This window comes from Pyxicephalus adspersus, chromosome 8 (genome assembly GCF_032062135.1).
Source record: "Pyxicephalus adspersus chromosome 8, UCB_Pads_2.0, whole genome shotgun sequence".
Taxonomy (NCBI): Eukaryota; Metazoa; Chordata; class Amphibia; order Anura; family Pyxicephalidae; genus Pyxicephalus; species Pyxicephalus adspersus.
In genome coordinates, this window is record NC_092865.1 from 14,472,317 (window position 1) to 14,497,715 (window position 25,399).

General features: G+C 38.6%; 1 protein-coding gene across 4 annotated transcripts in view; it reads right to left on the minus strand.

Moving 5' to 3' along the window:
- The window catches only part of TTLL7 (tubulin tyrosine ligase like 7), a 121,968-nt gene that overhangs the window by 46,680 nt on the left and 49,889 nt on the right, over positions 1-25,399 (minus strand). For all 4 annotated transcript variants that reach the window (XM_072419556.1, XM_072419554.1, XM_072419555.1 and 1 more), the window contains 5 exons: positions 22,511-22,605; positions 21,139-21,286; positions 18,551-18,624; positions 9,383-9,518; positions 4,879-4,965 (listed from right to left, as the gene is read on the minus strand). In XM_072419556.1, the coding sequence (XP_072275657.1) occupies positions 4,879-4,965; positions 9,383-9,518; positions 18,551-18,624; positions 21,139-21,286; positions 22,511-22,605 (540 nt within the window). The remainder of the gene's footprint in view (positions 1-4,878; positions 4,966-9,382; positions 9,519-18,550; positions 18,625-21,138; positions 21,287-22,510; positions 22,606-25,399) is intronic.

Genomic DNA, 25,399 nt, shown 5'->3' on the forward strand with positions numbered 1-25,399 from the left:
GACTGTGCTATGCAGGTTTTTCTTAAGCTCAGGGTGTTGAGTGTTTCTGTCTGCTATACAGGGATGTTTCAAGAAATAGGAAGGTGAAGGATGATATCTGAGTTATAACTATTACACCCAGCCAGTCACTGAGGTTTCACTGGGATTTGTTTAGTGTTGTGAGCTGATGGAAGGTGATAAATACTCAGAACAACCTTCAAAAAGTTTTTTTACTCTGGGCCTTGTCCAGTCAGAAGGCCTTTTGTGTCTGAGGTGTCTGGTCTCAGGGCCTTTTGCTCAGACATGACAAGTAGCGATGCCCTACAGAATTTCTTTGCTTGCCTGGAGGGTATACCTGGGAAGACTTGAGCTAGTGGATGACTACCTGAAAGGACCATCTTCAATGATTCTCCCCAGACACTTATTAAGAAACTCAAGAGAGCTGGGAATACGATGTTCCAGGACATTGCAGTACAAACTCTCTTTTCATGGAACAATGTACCTGAGGTTGCTCTTCAATTAAAACTGTGTTGATCTAGAAGGAGCATTTGAATGCTTTTCTTAAAGGGTCACAAGCTGTAACTGTTCTCTTTACAGAGTTTCAGTACTGACTGGTTAGTCTTAAAGGGTCAACAACTATTCAGAGAAAGGCAAACACCAGATATTTCAATCTGGTTTTGGAAATAAAGATTGTCTCTTTATTTGTCTCAGAAATAAAGGCTATAAAAAGATTAAAGTGACTCAAACTCAACTTACTTTGTCAAGGAACCAATCAAAGACCAACCAGGGACCCAACTCTGAGAGTGGATGCACCCTGGGGAGCATATGGAGATGTCAGCGTGCTATACCACTTAGTAGTACTACATCTCTATATTTAATAGATAAAATGCACGATCAAGCCTTTAGGAGCCTTAAGTCACAATAAATTTACCTAAAGGTCAACAATGCTCAAAACAATAAGTGCTCCCCGAAAATACGCTATACATACTACACTACCCTATGACAGAACTATGTCTTAATCCACCTAAACATCTATGAACCTTCATTTCGTGAGGTCTAAACTAAGTAAAGCATCCCATCTCCAGAAGTAATCCGATGTAATGATAAGAAAGCCCCAAACAAGGTTAATATTAGCACAAAGTGTGTTTTTTGAGTACATTATTTTTTCCCAAATAAGCTCTTTACACTTGAAAAGTCCCTCATTAGTATAATTAGCAGCGACACCCTCCTGCTCATTTTCTTTTTAATTACTTTCCTAAATAGCTAAAGCTTTACTCATAGCCAATTTGTCACAAGTAGTCATGAATTGTTTAAGCAATAGTTTTAAAGAATCCTATCAAAAATTTTCTCGATCTGGGAACAAGATATTAGGATATTCTGGATCCAGCACATTCACAAAGCCCATACATCCAGCCTACACAGTCCTATAGATGGGATGTTAGCTCTGTAATTGTTTAATTGCCACTAGTCAGTTCTCACAAGCAGGTTTAATTGTAAAGTACTTTTGTGTATTTTTTTGTCTTCAGCCTGTCCGAAATGACAGTAAATGTAACTGGGATGAACAGATCCTAGCTTATTTTATCAATCTTTTTACCCTTGAGGAACCCTTAAATCATCCTTAAGCCTTGGGAAACCTGTTAAAAAATTTATTAATTGGGGGTCAGTGGGAAAAAAGACTCTTAAATTGGTGGCCAGTGGAAAGCATAACATCCTAGTGTGGTGGCTAGAACCCTACCTTTATATGCACCTAAATACATCATTAGATTTATGCAGCTGGCTCTACCAAGTGTTGTTGGTCATTGAACTATACAGGCATCATCAAAGAGGAGGTCAGTCTGGTGTCATCGCTTTTAAGCCTCACAACTATCAAGAGATTGCCAGTAAGGGTCATTAATCATCTACTTGTGAGCTTCCTTTACTGTTGGCTCATTTGTCTAGAACAGTGTTGCTTACATTTATTAACATGGGGGAACCCTTGATATAATTTTCAGGTCTTCAAGGAAATGTGTTGGCCATTGGACCTTGTTGGCCACCCTTACAGATAGTCAAAAAGATTATTGGAATCTGTAAAACTGACCTTGGAGTCACTAACTGCTCATTGCTCAAGGAACCCCTAGCAACTTCTAGAGGAACCCTGATTGAGAAACACTGGTCTGGATCCAGGCAGGGGATCTGCAAACATGAGGTGTCCAACTAGGAAAAATGCTAAATATATAATACAAGCAAGCAATAAATATAATTACATCAATAAGTAAAGATTTGAAACTTTTGTCAAATCTTTCTTGTATGAGCGTAAAATGGGTTCCCTTCTGTGGAGACCCCCTTTATCTACCAGTGGATAGAAAACATTCCCTGGTAGGAACACAGACAAAAACATTAAAACTGGAAAGAGGGCCTAATACTTCCTTACTCCAGTAAGTGTTACTGGGACAGAAAGTCTTGTTAGTAATGGTTGTTGACATATTTTCCATGACACAGAATTGCTGACAGTAGCTTAGTGAAGTCAAACCAAGAAAAGTGAAATTCTGATTGAATGATTTACCACTTTTATGGAAGTCCTGCTATACATGCTCCCACTCCCTTTCACAAGCATATTTACTACCATGCAAATAGGGTTGTTAGCCCAAAGTCCTCATTTGCATATGTCAGTATCTGCTCTTTGCACCCTATGCAAGATTGTGCATCTTCCAAAAATAGGATGGACAGATGATTGCAAATTTTATTAAATCCAAGTGTAAGAGTGTGCCAGGGTTCAACTTTTAATATACAATAAATATGACCCATAAGTGTTAAATAATATACAGTAGGCTATGCTAAAGCTTCCGTAAGAAAAAATAACACTGAATCAAAATCCCATCAGCTGAGAAAGTGTGTAATAAGCACTGAGAGCTCCCCTGGAGTCACATAAATAACATTCCGTTTTATCTGCTCTGTACGCAAACTATTAAAAAAATACTCAATGTCACCACAGCAGGTCCCACTGTCGCTGAGATAATGGCGCTGACCTTTCATGAGCCCGCTCTGGAAGACTCATCTGCCTGATTAAAGTGGCATATTTATATGTGGAGGAGAGGGGGATTAATATGAAAAGAGAGGCTTAATAGTCCAGAGGATGTAATAGACTGCTAGTGAGGTCCTCGTGATCTGACGATTGGCACAAGTAAAAAAATTACAACTTCCAATGTTTAAAGGACACTTTTGTTTAAAGTGCACATGTTCTTAGGACAAAAGAGCAGAACTAATTAATAATTCTAAAAGGACATAATAGCTTAGTAAAGTCTGTGAGCTTTATAAGATGCCCTGCAGTTCTCTAACTTTTTAAGTTTTGAACAATGTTAAAATTTGTAGTATTCCCCTCTCACTGTAGCCAATCCTTCTGATGATGATGTGTTCAAACCTTTACATCTTTTAGTAAGAGAGATCCACCATAAACACTAGCATAATACTAATAGGGTTCATGGACATATAAAATACATTAGGAACCTAATGCAAGACTTTATTTAAAAATATACAATTTGCAAGCTGTACATTTTCTTTTCTTTAATTCCAGAAGAGACACACTATACCTTTCTTCAATTAAGGATTGTAACCTTACGCTTTGAAAATTCAAAACACTGTACTATACTGTTTCTAAATCTTTTTGACATGGAGGAACCCTTAAAAAAACTTTCAGGTCCTCAAGGGACCCCTGCTATTAATACTAAATCCACAGCTCATGGTATTTTAGCTTTTTAGAACGCCTCCTATATTGCCAGCCAGTGGAAGAATGTCGACCTTACAAAAAGATCATTGGTGTCACCTACACTGACCTGAGAGGCACAAATTCCTCATTGCTCAAGGAACCCCTAACAACCTCTTGAGGGATCCTATGCTTCCTGGTTGAGAGACATTGCTCAAAGCTGAGCATGTGTGGCCAAGGGTACGATTCCTTAACAAGCTAGGAAAAATAGCTTCCTGTGCGCATGCATGGAAGTTATGTCATTTCTCTCCCATTGAGATTTCCCTTCATCTTCTGTCCCAAAGTCACAAAAGGAAGATGTTACCAATTTTGAAATATCCATCATTCTTTGACAGTAGTCACTGGGACAAATGCATATAATGTAACGTACATTTTAAAGAAACTGACCCCCACCCCATCCTTTGGTACCTCTACTTAGCCTTATCTCTGCCCCACACCACTCCAATGACTGCTGCCAACTTCAATAACCCAATATGCAGTTGTCAAGAAAGCCACAGTTTATATGCTTCCCTTGGAACCCCGCAGGGGTAAGGTGGCATATAACATACTTCCTCATTCCCAAAGTACTATAATTTTTGAAGACTTGCTTTTTAATGCTGAAAATAGTCATGTAGGACAAAGAGTGAGGAAGTATAATCTGTATTAAATAAGACCTACTTATTTAATGCAGATTATAGTAATGTGGAGCAAAGTATGAGGAACTGTGAAATAAAGCATGTAGAGCATAGAATACAGAATGGGGAATAGAAGAGTATATCACACACAATACAGTGCATGAAATACTGCAAGGTGATTTCCTAAAGGCTGTTCACCTACCTAGGTGAATTAACACCCTGTAAGGGATAGTAAACTAAGTTTGGTGAATGTGATGATGGTTCACTCTGCAAAGCATACCAAATCAGGTGCAAGTAAATGCAAGTAAACAGGATCTTTCTCTGCACATCATTAATGATGGTCAGCAGAGATTCATCTCATCTACTAAGCTAGGTGAAATATCCCTTGCAAGGAGATAATTCACTTTGCAAAGTGAACCGCCTATACTATTTTTATAAATCATGCCCATGGTAGTAATGTATTTAACCATTTTTAAAGTGTTTCTGATAATGACTGACTTTAACACATTATGACCTGGAGTACCAGTTTTCTGCTATGCTACATACCCTTGGCTCTCTGTGTCGACTAGATTTTCCAGACAGCTTCTCGTCATCTATTTCACATTGTTCCAGAAGATCCAAAATGTCTTCCTCCTAAAAATGTAGAAAAAGTTCATGTTTTAATATACAATGTTGTGGTTATATGAGCACCTTCACTCATGTAAAAGTCATTAATTCACGTACGTCACTGACTATGGAGCTCGCCTTACTTGCTGTGTGTCAGTGCTGGTCAGCAATTTGCAAAGCTGGTGGATGAGCTTGAAAGCCATAAAACTATCATGCTCAGAAGGGGGTCAGGAAAGGAATCATATGGATTCATCCCATGTGCCAAGTTCCCTTTATTATATACACTATAGAGCAATCAAACTTTTTTCTTGGACCCCCTTCTTTGTGGTCCTTAGCCAGATGAGAAATTTTATCTAAATGAGGCCCCAGGCAATTCTATAACTCATTCTATACATTATTACATAGCTGTCCAACTACAGTCCTTAAGGGCCAAAATCCACACAAGTTTTTAGTATTTCTTTAACAGACAGCAGTAAATTTAACAAGGTGTGGTTTACAAAGAGTCAGAAAACATTTATATACAAATCCTGGCCTGTTTGTGGCCAAGGGGGATTGGAATTGGCCAACCCTGTTTCCTGGCACCTTATATCATGGATAAGAGATGGCAGAAATATTGACATTAAAATTAGTACATTATAAGATTAGTATTATAAATACCTATATAGTTGATGTTGGTCAACTAAATGCTTTAGTGTTCTTTGAAACTGGTAGTATTGCACACAAATTCTATTCACATGGGCTTTGACTTTGGCTTGTGCAACAGACATGGAAAGCTTTAAGCAAGCTTCAAACAGTTTTGTTGTAGTCTTCAGAGTCCATTTAGATTGTTGGGTTGCAGTAACAAATATTAACATACATAAAATGTGATGCTGTGTTGCACTAAGGCAATACAACTGCTGCTTGGTAGTGCACTGCATTAGAAAAAAAAGGCCATGTGCATTTTTAGGGTGCATGACCAACCCAGTTGTGATAAATAGGTTACCCTAATGCCATGCATGTTAACGCACCACTTAGAACTAAATGGGCACCTAAAAATGTTTAGTTCTAGAATAGTAGACCTGGCATGTTTTCCTTACTTTCTGCTCCCCTAACCACAGGAAAATATTCCCAATGCAGATACAACCAGTCGAACCCAAACAATATACCATACCCGTTCATGATGGCCAGCTATTTCAAGGCGTTGTTGTAATCAGCATTATTTTATTTTACAATTTATTTGTATTTATATACCGGTAGTAGGGGCATATTACACAGTGCTTTACAAAGTCTATTGTCATATCACTAAAGCTATTGTAGATAATATATATATATGGGGTTGTGATGATGGGGTAGTTTAATGGAATTCACAATGTTTGATGGTATTACTATAATGTGTCATGTATTATTTGTTTTATTAGTTGTTTATGTAATAGTTTGCTTGCATATTGCATAAGCTGTTGGGTTCTAAAATCTCAATAAAGTATATATGCCAAAAAACCCAGTCTAAAGTCCCATATGAATGGTCAATTTTTGTTGAAAAGCCATAAATTCAAATTTATGATTTTTATAGAGTCATAAAAATCAAATAAAAGATTGCAGAATGATCGCTTTATAGATAGGCCGCTCTTCCCTATAAAGAGAGGGAAAATATGCAGGAGGCACCGCACCTCAGAGATAGTGATGGCAGTCATTAGTCAGTTGTTAAGTGATCCAGCAAAGCAAATAGCAAATTGCTGGAAACCTTTACTGACGCTAGAGGCAAGGTGATCCACGAATATATAATGCAGCAAAATTCCAACATCTGTATAGGACTTCAGTTCCATTTGCATCCAAAACCAAATAAAAATTATTTCTAGAGTTCCCCTTTATTTGACATATTTGCTACAGAGTGCTTTCAAAATAAACTGACACTCACCAGGAGGTAAATAGTAAACTTCTACAGCTATACAAAACTACACAACACACTAATAGCAAGAAATACAGAATCTGATAAAACTTTGTTTGATGTACACAGACTATAACAAGCACTGTTCCATAAGTAACAACGAACAGTCTCCTGCTACCGTGCATTTCTAATCTGCTGTCAAACCAGGCCATTCTACTCTGGGATCTCCACAAAGCTAAGGGGCATCTCAACTCCCTGATAATATTACATATTCTCTGATCCTATAGCATGTCTGCTTCTGTGACTCCTGGGAAAGACATGAGACTTCTGTTCAATGTTTAAATAAAGTATATAAAAAAATCAAGCCTCATCTTTAAAGATTTCTCAGTGTCAGCCTCAGGTAAATGTTCACATTGCCAGTACAGAATATCAAGCTTTTATGGTGAATAAAAATATGCTGGACAGAGGCTATCAAAGACTTTCTGCAACAAGATGGAGCAGGAAACCTGTTAGGAAAATACAGTGTGAACTTTATTCTAGTGAAACTTTTTCACCAAGCTGAGAAGTCTTTAGATGTGAATATTTTTAATATTGCCTATGAATACCTATAGTATGAATCTGCAGTAAATTATGACCTGTAGTTTGCAGACATTCTGAAAAAGATTTAAAAAAAAGGTTTTACTTTTAAAAAGGTACCAAGGATCGTGTGATAAATGTGGCTTCTACAGAATTGTCAGGCATTTCTACACTATACCATTCAGCCTCCAAACTTTGTCTGATTGTTATCCCTAATAAATAATTTTTAAAAAATTACAATCAGGCAGGTAAGGTTAATTTATTGCAGAAGGGACATACCCTGAAAAGCCCTGCCTAGTCGCAATTTTCTGGAGTTTAGCTGCGCTTTCAGGGCTTACTGTGTTGCAGGTGAATAAAAGGTTACCAAAATATGAAGGCTGCCTTTGCTCACTCTAAAAATGCTAGTTTACTGGCTATCACGATGATCCATTTCCCACAGTACTTTCCATGTTGCTGACTTATAACAGGCAAACTAATCAGAAATTCTGCCTTTCTAACGTGCCTGTTTTTTTGGGTCAGTGACTCTAAAAGTACTGAAGCCAGAGACCAAAAGGAAACTGGCATTTAGAGCTTAAGAGCTCATTCTGGTGTGAGCTGCACCTATTCACACCAGTATGAGCAGTCCTCCTACTATCCTAAAGACACTGTTTGCATACTTTGAAAAAGTTTTTTAGCACATTTTGCAGTCCACTTACTGACCAAGCAGGTTCTCCTCCTCACCCAGTCATACTGTTTGGCCCTGGGAGTATTCTTTATATCCATTGTGAAGTGTTCCCAAACTTTCTTGTTACTCTTCTCTACATACCCCTGAAGAAGCTGGTTGGCAATACACATCAGGATATGAGGTGTTATACATGTTTCCCCTGAAAGCATAGGGATCCTTTTGTAAAGAAAGTGCTCTAACATCCCGTGTTGAAATATTGGAGTGACCTACTCTTGAATTTATATCACTTTGTGATTGTGAACTTTATTATATGTTAATTGACATATTTAATACACATCATTTTACCAAAGAAACTCCAGCCTTCTATTTCCTTTTCTATTATTTACTATTTGTTGATATCTCTGGGGTGGCACCACTGAATGTAATGGTAGAGGAAGGAATAGTTACTCCTACCACTCTTTCTCTATTAGAGAATTACAACACCAAAACCAAATCCACTTTGATTCTGGTGACCATGAGTTTAAAACAGCAGGCAATGAAAAAAAAAATTTTTTTTAGTAAATAATCCAATCAGCATGATAACTTTTAATGCAGGCCTTCTGCAAAAAAAAGCCCTGTACAGCGTGTAAATTTCTTCACTAAAAATGATCTTTCGTGATAATTTCCAAAGGCAAGAAAACAAATCAGTGCTGTATACACAGAGCTGTTCTGTTCTACGGAGAGGGGAGGACCAGCAAGCAGAACCCAGCTGTGCTCTCCTTCATAGTAGATGTTCCTGCTAGGTCTTTCTTCAATCCCCCCTAGCGGCTTATAACTAATATGGGGGAGCTGCTGTACCCATGCAATATTTTTGCCAGTGATCAGCATGATTGTTTGTCTCGGGTGGCAATCTCCTGGCATGAGTACATAGCTTAATGCTCTACCATATGGTCATAGAAATACTGACCAGATCATTCATCGTTGTGCCCGACCAGAGTGATTGGCAGTTGAGTGGCCCCCTTTGGAGAAGTCTGAGAACTATAACAAGTTTGAAACTGTTGCTGGATTTCAAAGAAATAAAGTTCTAAAAACTTTCCGTTGAATCTGGTGAACGTGACACTAATCCTCCCCATGCTGCACTGCAGACTCCTTCTACCTCCACCCCAATTATCTTATTTACTTATTCAACCTCCCTGGAGGCCAAATCACTGCCACCAAACCACTTGAATTAATTGAATAACGGTTTAATTGTCTCTCGGCTGCATGATACGAGGTGTGACTGGTCTAAGCCCTGAAGAGGACACGACACACTGAGGACTATAATACGCTACAGCCTGTCAATTCTTCCACACTGAATGCACCTTCATCCTTTTCAGGGGATTATTCATTTCACGCTGCAGCGAGGCGGCCCTGCCGGCGAGGAATGTCTGGAAGGCTGTGCTCAGAAGCCCCTCATACTTCTCTAACAGCAGTTTATCCTCTGGTGGGTAGATACGCCTGGGAGAGAAGGGTGGAAAAAAAACACAAAATTCGGCTTGTGAGTAAACTTTCTTCTGTCTTTGATAAAGAAAACAGTCAGAATAACATTAAAATAAAAGTGTCGAGCAGAAAAGACAGTGAACAATACGCTATGCAAAGGGTATGGGGCCTGCCGTCACAGACACGCAGGGGAGACATATTTTATTAAACATAGTTGGAGAAAGAATTTTTTTAGAAAGAAAAAAACAGCCTGAGATGCACATGAGTGGAAAAATCGAAAAAAGAAAAGTCGACTGGACAAAAGAAAAATAAAACATTGCAAGATATAAGCTGCTTAGATGGTATGGCTTAAAGAGAACGTGTATATAGGGAAAAGCAAAATTAGGGAACAGAAAAATGTGAGCATTTTACTACTAAACAGAAGGGAAAAGTCTTATACAGGAAGAAATGGACAACTGGTCCTTATTTTTGTTGTAAGTATTTCCAACACATTTCAGGGTTTTAATGTATACTTCATCAGGGCATATACAAACATTACATTTCAAAAATACCAGAACACAAAGAATATGGGTCTGAACCCTGATTTTTTTAAGCAGTTTTTGGCAAGGTATTCAACATTTGAAATGCCTACACCCCCCACTGTGCTCAGTGATTCATTCCACCTGTCTTTACATCACTACTGCCCTGTAGTAATGTAGGGACCAAATAGAGAAACAACAGTTTGGTGGGAGACACAGAGAAATTCCAAGAGTGTCAAGAGTAAAGAGTTTTACAAAGAATGTACTACCTAAAGAGAAAGAAATTCAGCATTCGCTCACGGCGGTGAAGTATTGCTGACTTCATCTAATCATGTACAAGCAAAAATCAATTTTTTTACATAACTTTCCATGTGATTGCGTATTTATGTGCAAGGGGTATTAAAGTGTATTGGTTCAATTACATTATAACACAATTGCCAGAATGTTATATAAACAGTATAGAACTCCAAAGCATCACCTGTTCTGCTTGTGAAAATCCTCATTAATGGTTAAGTGACTTTTTTTCTCAATTGTACACAGGATGTAACTGCACTTCTTCTTCTATACTATTTCTCTAGAACTGATTTATACTTGTCACAGCTATTAATTTCTAATGTAAATACAGTTTTACCAAAAGCCAAAATGTCCTTTTCATTTTGGACAGAGTTTGGTGGAATTCAAACACCTGTCTTGTTTTATTTATTGCGTTATTTATTATCTTTATGTGTTGTGGTCACCATTGTCTTTTGAATTAAAGAGCACTTTGAGTTGTCATTAAAATAGGACCCCCCCCATTCCAGTAATAGTAGCCTGAAAAGAAAGATTTCCTAATACTTCTTGTTGTGTCTTGAGGACAAAAAAATAAGAATAAGTCTTCCCAATGTAAGATATATATGCCACAAAGATAGCTGTTTTTCAAAATGTTCTACCAAATTTAACAACAAAAATAAAATACATTTAAATATATTTAAATAGAGCATTCAGCAATTGTGTATGATACCCACATCCTCCACAACAGTAGGTTTAAAAGATTAAATATAATTTTTGGGCTGTTTCAGGCCTTAATAAATGGTAGAAGCTCAAAATGTCATAACATAACAGCTGATGCTTATTCATCCTGCATCAGTATACATGAGCCCTCAGCACGCAATTGTGGTTTTGCAATGGTAATAGACTTCCGGGTTCTTGGAGTAGGTATTGCAGATGACTTTCAGAACATGTCAAGGACAGTTTAAGATAGTGACCGGAACTGGCACACTGCTTTCCTACTATCCAATGAAGCACCTTTTGGAAGCAACCATAAAATGGAGAGAGTGGGAAGAGCAGGGACTGAACATGATAATGCAATCCTGAAATCTAGAATTCATCTGTAGATGACTGCACAGTGGACCTAATGGAAAGTAATGTACACCAACTGTTCCCTTTGAATGACAATAAAAAATGATCACAGGTACGTACTTGCTAGTACACTATTGAAGGCTGGTTCAGACCTGCTTCAGGATTGAGTGATCCCACGTGGCTCTCCCTGGTTGGCACCATGGCACATTGCCAGCCGCTCTATCACTCACAATGCTGGTCCTCAAAGAACCAGTATGAACAGATTTGACAGCTGGCAACAGCCTGCGTTACTAGTACAGCTCACTGTCACCCCTAGGCATTCTTTTTGGCGCTGCCACCAGGAGAAGCTTCATGTAGCGTCTCCTGAAAGGAAGCTACCGGTATTCCCTAGTATAAGAATGTGGTAAACACACTGCAACCTCAACAGAATGAACAAAGTCAGATAACAACATCTCCAACAAGCTAGAAATCACCATCTCAGGTTACAAGGAAGATATATATCTGACCATTAATCACCAAATTTGTACTGGTATGGTATTGTTATTCATGAACCTCCTAATCTATACAGATCTAAAACCCAAACTGTTTTACAACAAGAGGTCTAGTACCTGCTCCAATAATCCCCAAATGTTATTGTTATTAAGCAGACAACTTGCTCATACAACATAGTCTGCCTAATATGTGCTCAACTCTGAGGGAACAAAGCCAAACAATCCATAATTTTAAGAATGGTAGGGATAATATGCTTCTTTTTTTTTTTTACAGTTTTAGTGCACAATAAAAACACAAGGAGCAGCCATAATGACCTATTCTACAACTTAGTTTTAACTATTTATAAATGTACTACTTTAAAATATAGACAACAAAAAAACTGGCCATTGTTTTAAATGATTTACCCTTCCTCACAAAAAAAGCCTTCTGGCAAGTTGAAGCATTGTTGTAAGATTATAAAGAAAGAGATGAATATTTGCCTAGAACTTGAGAGTTACATGAAAAGTTTTGGCATTTTCCAAGTTTCACTCTACAATAAAATATATTCTCTTGATAAGGTTCCATCAGGAAAGATGAGAAGCATGGGAACATTAAGAGGGAATTACTAGTTAGCAGCTTGTCTGGAATTTTCAGACTTGATGGAGGAGAGAATGAGGTGGGGGTGCACGTACCAAAGTAATTTCCAACAAAATCTAAGAGGAGAAATACAAAGACAAGATGGTCGCCGTGTTGCTATTAATGAACGGTGCAAGTAAGACTAATGACGTAGAGATACATAGCCTCCGGCAGTCTATTAAAAGTCTTTTAAAAAGGGAGATGGGAAGTTATTTGCTTCTAGGTGGCTAATTAAGAAAAGCTTCAACTCAAATTCTCAATCATGCTTTATCTTCTGTTACGTTCCTCACTGGTGGTTGGCCCATTCTAGTGTGCTATAGGTTTGATTCCAAAACAGAAAAAAGGCCAAGTATGTATTACAGGAAAAGCTTTATCTATGAACAGGCAGAAGTTAATAAAAACTAAAACTGCTAGCCAACATTTCAAGGTGGATGAAAGGTGGATAAAATGTGTTACCTACATGCAGCCAAATAAAAAATGTTTCATACTACCTGTAATAAAGTAGATTTTTTTTACCTCCCACAACATTATTGTAAACAGAAAGAATTACATCCTGGTGTAACTTCCCATCCTACTGATGCTAAAAGCTTTACCGTTCTGGACAACAAGATGAAAGCTCCACATGGGATCTACTTTGATGTATTTTACTAGAAGGTTTAGTTCCAGGGATTTGGGTGGAACTTGTCAAATGCAGGTCCCAAGCAGGGCTTTTGTTAGTTGACTGGAACAATAGACCTTTTACATTCAATAGATATCATATGTATGAATGCCACTGGATCTTTCTGTATAGATTTCTCTAATAAATGATGAACCACGATTTAATACTATTAGGACTACATCAAATAGTCTTAGGCTACGTACACACTTGGTTATCGGACAAAAACCTGGCGTGTGTAAAACGCCCGTCGTTAATCGTCTGAATGACCGCCCTGGCTTATCCACGGACGATGGACGACGAACGATCATAATGAAAGTAAAGGGGGAGGGCGCACAGCAGGGTGCTGCTCCGTCGTTCTACCCCTCCCCTCTACAAGAGCAAAACCGGACTGTATGTACTGCACTCGTTCATGCATCATGCAGTAGTTTGTCGTTGGAAAGGATCATGAAAGATCCTTTCCAACGACAAGTATTGCAAGTGTGCATTCATCCTTAGTCACTACTGTTATTATCTTTCTAGAAACTGATCAGCGCATACTCAGAGGTCCTTCCAAAACCTGATCAGTGCATACTCAGAGGTCCTTCTAAAACGTGATCAGTGCATATCCAGAATAGGTTTATGTCATCTACTATAGTTAGGTTATGTATATCAACATACTTGATAGTTGTTTTACTGCCTCCAAATTGGAGTGCTTTGGATGTCCACTAATAACTTTGAAACATGGCTATTGGAGATGCTCTACTGATTTTACCTGATGTTTACACATTCCATAACTGATTACTGATTACTGATCCTATCTAGACTGGCTGTATTGTCCCCTGAAAAAGCAGAGCAAAAAGTTTGCAAAACGTGCTGGAAATTTTTTAATAGATTTCTATCAAACCAGCATCTATAGGGATTCATTGTACTCCCTGTATTTAAGGTGAAAATGATTTATATATATATATATATATATATATATATATATATATATATATATATATGTTTCTGTCGTTGAACGTTGTGTAAAATCTTCTATGGCATTGAAATATTTTTTTCTGTCATGTAAAATCCCAGTCCTATTCATAATTTTATGCCTTTCAATAATTATATGCTTCTAGATCTTTATTTTTAGACTCTGTATTTGCTTGGGGTGTTTAGAATCCTCTTTCCAGCTTCTGCACCTAACTATCTAAAGAGAATGGGCAAAGAGCCCACTGAGCCACTTTTTACTATTGGAACAGCTGATCTCTAAGAAATCTAAATATTATGTCATCAAGGCAAATGTCTTTTTGCATCTCAGAACATTGGTAAAATGAGACCAAACTTATCTACCAACTAACCTTTTCACACTGTCTAAGGTGAACCTATGTAGGTATAAGATGTGGTTTAGTCTTCTTATTATACAGTGATGTCATATGAAGGTTTCCATGATATACATACATGGGGTGAAAAAGCAGGAATTCTCATTCTTATTACAAAAAACAATACTCCAATGTTGAGTAAAGGCAGCCTGAACATTTAAAAATCCCAGAGGGTTTGTTTACCTAAAGGAATGCCATCCAAAAATATAATTTACTAAGAAGGCTTTTTTTCGTAATGGGTCATTTGTGTATGTTCACAGGGAAGACTAGCTGAACTGTCCCTACTTGTACCTTGCTGTTGTGGTTTAAACTCGGACGAGACCCATGGATGAGTTCCTGTTGCAGCTTTTCACACTGAAACTTGCTGGAAAATTTACTGGACTGAGGAAATATTAATCCTGCAGAACACCGATGACATCAGCTCAGCAAAATCATTGTACTGGGGCTTAAGAATGACTTTTTAATTATAACAGATGGAGATTTCTGGGAAAATTATACTGTTGTGACATATCTCAAGACTTTGGACTGTACAAAAGTGAGGTAATTCCTACCTTCTGTGGAAGAAGAGCAGTTAATACAACTGTCCCACTGCAATATGTAATATAAAAACCAAGATTTTCAATATACACCCCCAGTATACCACAAACAGGATATTATAGGATAAGACCAGAAGACTATATAACAACAAAACAAGAGAAGGACAAATGACCCCTAGCCACACACAAATGATGGAAACATTTTTATTCTATTGAGAGGAGAACAGATATAAACATGTCAGGGTTTCTAAGGTCTGGCTGTGACAAATATCCCATTTCCAGGCACTTTCGCTGTCTGGACATGCGTGTACCCTGACAACTCCTCTAATCACTTCTATCTCCATAAAGAACACACTTGGATTCAATTAATGCTTCTAATTCCTGGGATTCAGCCAAGAGAAGGCTGAGACTGTCTCACACCTAAATCTACGCCAAGCTTCTTTCACTCCAGCCTAATGATCTTCATGCTTCTCTTTTGCTATTTATTTCAGGGTGTTTATTTGACGTTTAGAACAGATATAGTGGATTCTTTTTCCATTTTGGATTTAACTTCGCCTAGCTAGTTTGGTTCAGTGAGCACAAATATATTTTTTACAAAAGGCTAGAGAAGCCTTTCTCAACCTTTTTAAACTGGGGGGGGGGGGGGGGGGCTTGAAATAACTTTCAGGTCTTCAGGAAACTCCTATAATTATATCCAATTATATCCAGTATATTAGTGTGGTGGTCAACAGGATGAATACTTTTTGCAAGCTAGTGGAAAGAATGTCACCGTTACAGATAGCCAAAAAGCTAATTGGTGTCAGTGGTAGCTGACCTGAGAGGTGCATATTGCTCATTAGTCAAGAAACCCCTAACAACCTCTGAAGGAACCCTAGAGGTCCACTGAACCATGGTTGAGAAACACCAGAGCATTGGATTTTTCTTGAGAATTCTGTTGCTTGATTAAGATACACTGAGACAAGTCTGTAACTGATGCTGAGTCCAATTTTGTGGCTTCCTTGTAGCCCCCCTTTAGATCTCTATATCCCACCCGTCTCTAGTATACGTACCTCCAGTGCTATACATACAACACTGCGTTAAACACTGCTATAAAACATCCTCCCTTTAAAAAACTTATTCCTTATATTGAGGTTACATTCCTGTAACAAGCAACTAAACAGGAACTTAAAGAAAAAAACTGGGTCCTTTACCAAATACCTACTTGTCAGCTAATAATTAATAACAAATTTGGAGAAAAGCCTCATTTATATGCTTTGCACTGGATGCCCTTTGGCTGTCTTGGTACATTACTGTCAGCACTGTATACACCATCATACACTTCATTTAAACAATACAGCAGTGCAAAGCCAGCATTTACCTCCTTACACGTACGAAATATGATCACTCTGTTATTATTTAATCATTAATATTATTATTATATTTTTTGAGAGCCAAGATATTCTTCAAGGCTGCAAAATAAGTGTGTAAACATGGAACTGTTTAAGTATACAACATACAGCTGTATTAAAAAAACATACAGTTCTTAACCTGAAACATATGGAAGCTCAAAAGAGCTCACATTTTTAATGGTTTTTTTAATGGTGGACACACATTGGGGTACACTGGCCATATAGAGGAAAAGATTGCATGAGCATGAGCCTCTTGCAGCCCTTTAGGAGTGGCACCAAGACTGAGTGAGGGTGGACTGGACAGGACAGGAGCCAATCACAGGTCTGATGCATGGAAAACTATTGATATGTTGATAGAAAATTTAAGTGAATATATCATAGGGATAAACATCTGTTGGCTGCTATTCTTCAACGTTCAATTAGCAGGTTGGGGAGCAGAAGTGACACCGCTCTTTCCTTAACTGTAAGTGATGTTATCCACTTGGATGCGTGATGGGGCTGTATAACTCATGGATGTACATAGGTTTAATTTCTTTGGTAGGTAACACCTTCCATAAATATATTTTATTTGTATATTTAGCTGGAGTTCAGTTTTAATGTCAGCAGCTAGTATTTCAGTAGCAGATATTATATAGCCTGTAAGTGCATTGTACTGTAAATGTCTGCTAATACTAATAAATTGGTCGATAAGTTGGAAAATAATTTTAGCGGATATCCCCGATTACCTATCATTAGTGACAATTTCTGTTCATTTGTGCTCTGAATCTTCAAACTGTATGAAAAGCTAGTCTAATAAGAGCACTCGATAGGATAAACCGTGGCCTTGTTAAAGACAATCATGATTTCACAATGGTTGAAAGGAAATTAAGCCCATCGTGACACCTTCTCCACTACTGCTTCTTGCCCTTTACCCAAAGCTATTAGCAAGACCTTTCAAATGTTTGCCCGGTGGAAAGACAGAGCTTCTTTAATGAACTAGACGATATCTGTTCTCTGTTTCTTCCAGTTAGGGCCACAGCCAGGGGCAGGATCTGTAAGAGTCAGATGCACCAACTGAACGAATAGTCATCTGCTTGACACAGATACATCCCCAACCGGACCAAAAGGTCTAGAAAGCTGATTTAGGTCATTTCAAATTCTTTTTAACACAAGAAGAAGCACTGTAGAATTATTTTCTCTTTCTAAAACATCTCTGTACAACTGATCCACTTTTTTACAAAGAAAATAGAACAGACATTTCAGCATTCATGCACTGCCCAGGTCAAGGATAAAGTGATTTTTGGTATTCTCTGATGCAAGGCACACATTTGGTTAACCCAGCCTTTCTCTGCCTTTTTAACACTTGCAATAACTTTCAGGACTACAGGGAACCCCTTTTAAATTAACAATATCCACAGCTCAAAGAGCATTAGTGGGGTGGTTAGTGAGAAGAATATCATCTTTACAAATAGCCAAAAAAGACCATTGGTGTTGGTTAAATTGACTTGCGATAATATTTGATCCAAGAGGCACAATTTGTTCATTGCTCAAGGAAACCCTTAGCAATTTCTGGAGAAACCTTGATTGAGAAAAACTGGGTTAACCAACCCTGTAAGACCGACAAATGTTATATTAGGTATGTAGGTGTGTCTGTGCCATGACCTAACAAGGTATTTCTTGAATTTACCCACCCAGAGCCAGGACACTAAATACAGAAATGAATTACAGAGACAATAGAAAGCTTTTTTGGTCACAGAGTTTCTCTACAATGCTAAAAAATCTCTGCAAGTAATAAGAAGCATTTCCTATGCTAACACATATCTGTGATTGCTTCCTTATTAACCTGTACACTGAGTTATTACAGGAAACCATGCTCGGACTGGTCGTGTTATCGCAAATATCAGGCATAGCATAGGTGGCTTAAGGTTTTATGATTCTGGAGCAGCTGGTTTCTGACCACACACGGAGAAGTGCTTTGGACGATAGGAGGGATTAGAGAAGGCGATAAGCTTTCCTGAACAGATGGATTTTCAGGGACAGCTTAAGTGTGGTTGGACTGCCCAAATGGAATTTGGAAAATATTTCATATGACAGGTACAAAACAGAAAGAAATCCTGAAAATAGAAATGAGAGGTATAACGTGGTAAAAACAGAAAAAGTGTCTTTAAAAGCTGAGCTGATACCTGTAGTTCCCCATGTGCCTGTTTTCATACTCCTCCTTGGATATCTGTTTACGGACCTGAGCAAGTCGTTCTTTCTGGAAAGCATGAAAAAAGCCAATGTTAACATATAGATGCATATAAAAGAAAATATTATAAATTTATATTTATAGTACGTTAGCAATGAGAGTTTAGCTTTGGTATATTTCAGCACAAAGTGATACCCCACCTAAACATTCTACTCTTACTAAGTATTCCTAACTGTAACACTTCTTCTCTCTGTAACCCTAATAATAATACTTACATTAACCCTCCCTGTAATACAAATATTAGCCCTAACACTTAGCCTCCCTGTTACCCTTCCATTTCCCCAACACTTAACTATCAAACTAACTTTGGTCAATAACCCTAATTCTAACCCTTCATGTAATTTTAACACTTACCTTCCCTATAACACTAACCCTCCCTGCAACCTTAACACTAACACTCCATACAAACCTAATAGTAAGTACTAACCCTACTTTACCTTTAGCTCTTACACTCACACTAACCATCCCTATGGCCCTAAAGCTACGTACACATGTCCAACGGTTCTTGCCCAATAATTGGCTCGGGGCTGGTATCGGGCGAGAATCTGGCATATGTACAGCGCCCGTCGTCCATCATCCGAACGACCGTCCTGGTGGATCTACGGAAGATGGACGATTAACATTCCTAATGCAAGGGAAGGAGAAGAACGCGCAGCAGGGTGCCACTCTGTCACAAGATCCTTTCCAACAACTATTACTGCACGTGTGTATGTGGCTTTACTCTCAAAATACTTTCCTTATAACAGATCTACACTAACCATGATTACAAACCTAATACGATCCTCCACACTAAATGTCGCCATAACTGTAACTCTCACATTACCATTTCTATAACACCAATACCTACACTAACTATCATTACAAACCTAACGCTATCCCTCACACTAATTGTCTCTTCAACCCTAATATTTCGCCCCTCTGTTACCCTCTCACTAAACTTTTTATAACCTAAATTGTAACATTAAAAATCTGGCCAATTTTCACCCGATTTTGGGTTTTTGATCTGGCGTGGACAGACTGACTGTGTTGGTAACTATCGCCCAAAAAGTCATGTTATATGTACAAGCAAGCAAATATGACTGGGAGCTCTCATCTGCCCTATGGTTTGTCCCATCCTCATAGTTGCAAAAGCATGTTTTCCAAATATAATAATACTAGTTGGAAAATTGTTTAGACCAGATGGCAGCTGATGTGCTACTTTGCACTAGATCTAACAGTAAATGTATTCCCAGAAATAATTTTCAAACTTACATCTCTGTAAGTTTGGCACAGACTATCACATTCACCCTCCTTGTAACCTTCACCCCTAACAGCCCAAAACCAACCATTACACTAAACCCACCTTAAATATCCACCTTCCATTCTTCTCCATGAAGAATACAGCAAATAATCCAGTTACACATCAATTAAAACATCAATATATTTTTAGGCCTAGTTAATGTAAGCAACTAAATCTGACTTGGTATATAGAACTTTTAATATCCTGTACAGTAGGTCCGGGGTCGGCAAAGTTTATTGGCCACTAGGCCGTTTATGGGGTGTGCAGGAGCACACTAGGCCGGATCTGCCCTAATGGCTCTGCCCCCCACCACCAGGGAACGACCCCTAAAGTGAAATCCCCCATATGCATTGCGGAGGAGAGGTATTTTCCTTCAGGGAGGTTTCCCTATTTACTGCGGCGGCGGAAGTATCAACGCTGGCCTTGATAAATAGGGGAGTAATTGCAAGGGGGCGGCACGGGCAGTTCCTAATGCTCCCTGGCCGATCCAGGGGGCGTTAGGCTGGAACAAACTACCGGCTAGGCCGTATCTGGCCTAAAGGCCGGAGTCTGCCGTCCCCTGCAGTAGATCTTAGACAAAAGAGAGTAGCAAAACCAGAGGCCAGTTACGTGTATTACAAGAGAATAAGGAGGAATGAGCAGCAGAAACATTTCTCAGTATTCTGCAGCTCATTCACAGGCTGGTGATGGAGAGTTGACCAAGCTTTATTGCCTAACTGCAGCAGACTCAAGTCAGGTTGCCAACTTGGCTTCAATGTCTGAAGAATTCCTGTAAATGTCAAGACTGGTTAAACAATGCAACAACTTTGACATGTAAACTCTCCTATTTAACATGTATCTTCTGTTTGATGTATTTAAAGAGAAATTAAATTCCACCTTAAAAACTTGAGATCAGGCAGAAAGAGACAGGTGATGTGCCTTCTGCAATAAGCATTCTTACCTGCCTGATCGCTACCCATCTGTCAAAGCTTAGCTTTGGCCGACAGGATACCCGGCACATCCTGGCTTCCCCTGTGGTTGCCAAAACTTAAAGAACACCTATAAATTTGCTTAGAAGTTACATTATCCTGGCCCAGCCAATCAAGATGGCTGAAACAAGGAAGAGTAGAAGGAAAAAGCCAGCAACCACAATGGAACAGGGATAGGTGAGCACCTGTAGGGTTTAATTCTGCTTTAACCTGAAATCTGCCTGCAGTTCAGCTTTAATACAAAATTATCATGACAATGATCATGACAATGCTTACTAGTTCCTCTTTCCTCCTCTCCAACGTGTGCCGCTGTTTCTCCCAGTCCGAAGACCCTGGCGACAGCCTCTTCATAGATCCCTGACCATACAGTCTCTTCTGAGCCTCTGCCTTCTGTTTGGCCAAATTTTTTTTTTTATCGCTCGCTCTACAGAATAGAAAAAAAGACAAATTGAAGCTCAGTAATGAAATATTAAAACGCTTGCTCATCTAACTTTATTACCAAAAAGTGCCTGCTGAGAAAAAGTCCCATGTGTGTTTACTTTCAAGGATAAAACAATTAGCATGTTTCTGTAACAGGTTTACAAATTACCTGCAGAACCACCAACAGATGATGCTTCTCTTGTGCAACAAGCAAATCGGAATACTAAATAATACAATACAACAAAAGGCTAATGAACCATTACTACCCCATGTGCCAATTATCTAGACGGATTTCATGAAAGGATGGCTGCGGGGAAAATGGCTGCTGATGCAAATGCCGAAAATGTATATTAGCTCATTCCTTTATTTCCAATTTTTTTAACATATTTAAAGTGTTAAATTTAATTCCTTGCTTTAAAGACAAAAGTATGCATCACATGCTGATGCAGTGAGTTTAGATATTGTATTAAAGCTAACGACAAAGTAATCTATTACAGCTTATCAGTCCATAGATGTGGTGGATACATTAGCTTTTAGACTTTTTTTCTCTTCATTTTTACCTGCCAATAGCGCCATTTATGTGTTAGGGTGACAATGCTCACTCACTAAATTGTTTTTTTTTTTTGTTTTTTTTTTGGAGAAGCAACATTGTCACCCTATAGCAGAAAGTGTGTTGAGAGTACAAACTCCCCTTGATCTGTATAACAACGCAGGACTGTGTTTTGTAAAAATGAATTAGGAAGGCCTCATTATTGGGTTGATAATTGGAAAGGGCTAAACAATGAATTGTGACAGAAAAAGAAAGATAGCAACTCAATGGAATTAAAGCAAAATCAACGGGTATTTTGTTCCATTGTGTGTTTGTGCAACCCAAAATAGAAAACAAAGTCCAGGGTTTGCAGTTTCCAACAATGTATTCCCATATAATCAATTTTATTCCTGTATAATAAATAATACCATAAACGTTACATAGATGCATCCCTGGATATATATATATATATATATAGCAGACTTGTATTAAAAAGACTGTAGATTTCATCTCTTCATATCAGATGCCTTTTCATGGTCCAGAAACTAGTTTTCTGCACATGTACAACTGCTGATGTCCAATCAGCCTCTGTAGGTAACAAGAAAGTCAGAAATGAAATGGTTCTCTGTGTATTGCCATCTCCTGTAGCCCCCTCTCCGGACACGCTCATTACAGAAACGGGAGGATGAAACCAGTTACCTTATGTTCAAAAGTTTTAACGCATTTAGCAAAACTCCTTTCTTCACATCATAGTCAATCTTCTGATCTGTTCCGAAGCTGGGAGCACGATTGATCTGAACAGATAAAAATAGACAAGAAAAGATTCAATTAAAAAAAGAGGAAGCAATATTTCAAATAAGACAATTGTACAAAGGAAACAAAGGGTCATGGACCGAATGTAGGGTTCCCTAAAAGAGAAACTATGGTGATTTTTGATCAATTTTTTTTTAATCATTTGGAAACTGATGTTTTAAACCTTTTTAGTATTATACATTAGATATCATAGTGTTCTCCCCAGCCCCTCTTAGCCGGGCGCTCCACCAGGCACGTTTTTGGGTGCTTACTAAAAGTTGGGTCACAATACAGGGGCCACCATCCACCTACAGATTCTTTCCACCCAGCTTAACAACATTTCTCAGGAGTACACTGTATCATTTACAATTTGTTTTACAATTAAGTTTTTAATTTAATTCATGACAAAGGATTCCCAAAACACAGTCTAAAGAGAGAGGACAGCAGTTTACCAGCTAAAGCTCCACTTGCCTGAAAGATGAAAATATTGCAATATTTTATATTTACTCAATGAAACCCTGCCTGCCTGTTGTTTGTTACCTAGCCTGATGACCCATGATATGTGAACAGTCTCTATCAGGGGTGGGCAAGCTTTTTCAGTCAATGACCACAATAAAAAATTTGAAAGAGGGGCCGGGCTGATGGAAGAGAGGGCGGGGATATGCTATCATGATGCCACTGAACCTGACGTCATGACAGCATAACCCCCCCACTCTCCCATCGCAGATCTGAACCTGTGATGGGAGAGTGGGTGGGTTGTGTGCAGGGACACAGCCTGCCCACCTCCACGAGCTGGGATACCAATGGGGGACATGTTCTGAGGCTCTCGGGGTGGCACCGGCCAGAGGCCAGGAACACACAAAGGGTCTGAGAAACAACCGTATTTGGCCATGTACGGCGCGCGAGCCGTAGTTTGCCCATGCCTGGTCTATATCCTTTAGTAAATCAGTCCCAATGTCTTAAATGCCTTAAAGCTGAACTAAACCAAAAACAAAAAAACTCACATTCACCATTCTTTCTGCACTGCCAGGCACTGCCATCTACCTCCCGATCATGCAAGATCGGATAATGTAGCCTACTGGAAAAGGGGAAAATATAGTGCCAATCTCACTGCGCACGTGTGAGATTGGCATTTTTCCCCCATTACAGGAAAAAAAAGACGAGCATGCACAGAAGGAGCAGCCACAAGCCTCCTGGGATGTGTGGCGTGGGTATCCCAGGAGGATCAGCGCTCCCATTCTGTCTTTATCGCCACAACTGTTAAAAAAAAATGGGTTAAAAAAACTAAGAAAATATATAAATTCATTTTTACTTTATATAAAAGAGTTGTCTACCCTTTTATGTAAAGTAAAAGTTCTGGTAATAGGTCCGCTTTAAGATTGGATTACAGGTCTGCTGCAAAGTAGACATCAACACTATGAACTGGTATTGCCTGAACAGTTCTAATATGAAAGGGTGAATTTCTGCACCATAAAGACATTGCATGGCAGACAGATGAGTAGGCCCCAAAAGCTCCTTTTTTTGACTCCTCATAAGTGGCTCTACCATAGCATGAACCTGTCTAAAAACTAAACATCCTCAAAGAATATTCTAATAAAAATGTACCCTTTGAGAGTGAGAGGTTGTCACTTTGCACCGCTGGTGGATACCCTTTCTGGCTGACACTGACTCCACTGACCACTGACAGCCAATTAACGTGGTACCCAATCTAGTAATCACTACAGTCAGCATGGTTCCCAATCATGTGATCACTATAATCTGAGTGGTTCCCAATCATGCGATTACTATAGCCGCCCTGCCATTGAAACACATAGACCAGGGAAGATCCTCCACCATGGAATGTTTCAGCAAATATAGGACTTTCATAAACAGACCCAATACTGATGCTGCAAAAATTGGCCCGGACATCTAAGCTTTATTATTGTTAAAATTGCATGATAGTGCCATTTAGTCCCGACCAAAACAAAAAAAGAAACAAGTACATATGACTATGCAGTTGAACCTTTTGAAATAGGCTCAATTATCTAATCTTTAGCCATGAGTGCCATATGAAATACTATTTTCAGCCATGTCATTATCACTTTCAGTTGTCATTGGCTCACATTGGTTAAAAAAAATGTTGGCAATAATTATAGTTTAGTAAATTGAGCTTTAAATACAAATATTATGCACAAAACATTGACATTAAGATATCAGTGGTATGTTGGATGCATTTTGGATCCAAAATGTCTAACACAACTAGTTCAGTGGAGGTTCAGTGTCCGGAGCCAATATGAATTCCTAGTATCTGGCATTGGAGAAGCTCTGACTCATGTAATTTAATAGCTGTGAACCAGTCAGTGTTGAAAGAATGATGGTCCTCAGCCGTTTGTGACCTACAGGACACAGTAGTGATTTAGAAGAAGGCAGGAGGAATCATGGAACACAACAGAAGACCAGGCATCCAACAAATCTAGAAGTGTTGGCTTCCAATGGTGGCCATAGCTATTTAGGAGAGCAAAGTTTGAAGTCAAGCCAACCATAAAGGTACATCACCAGCTTGGGGATAACAAATCTTTCAGGTATTTCACAGCAGAATCAACTTTTCTACAGAAGTTTCTTATTAACAGACCTACTAGCAGAAACAACAAGTCACTTCGTCTAAGCCCATGTTATCTTCTATTACAATAGTTTTTACGTATTAGACACATATTAGTACATAAAACATTGACAAAGGACAATTCAGAACGATTTTACAGTACCACTAGTAAATAATGCAAATATCAACATTCCATTATTTAGCAAAAAAAGGGGGGA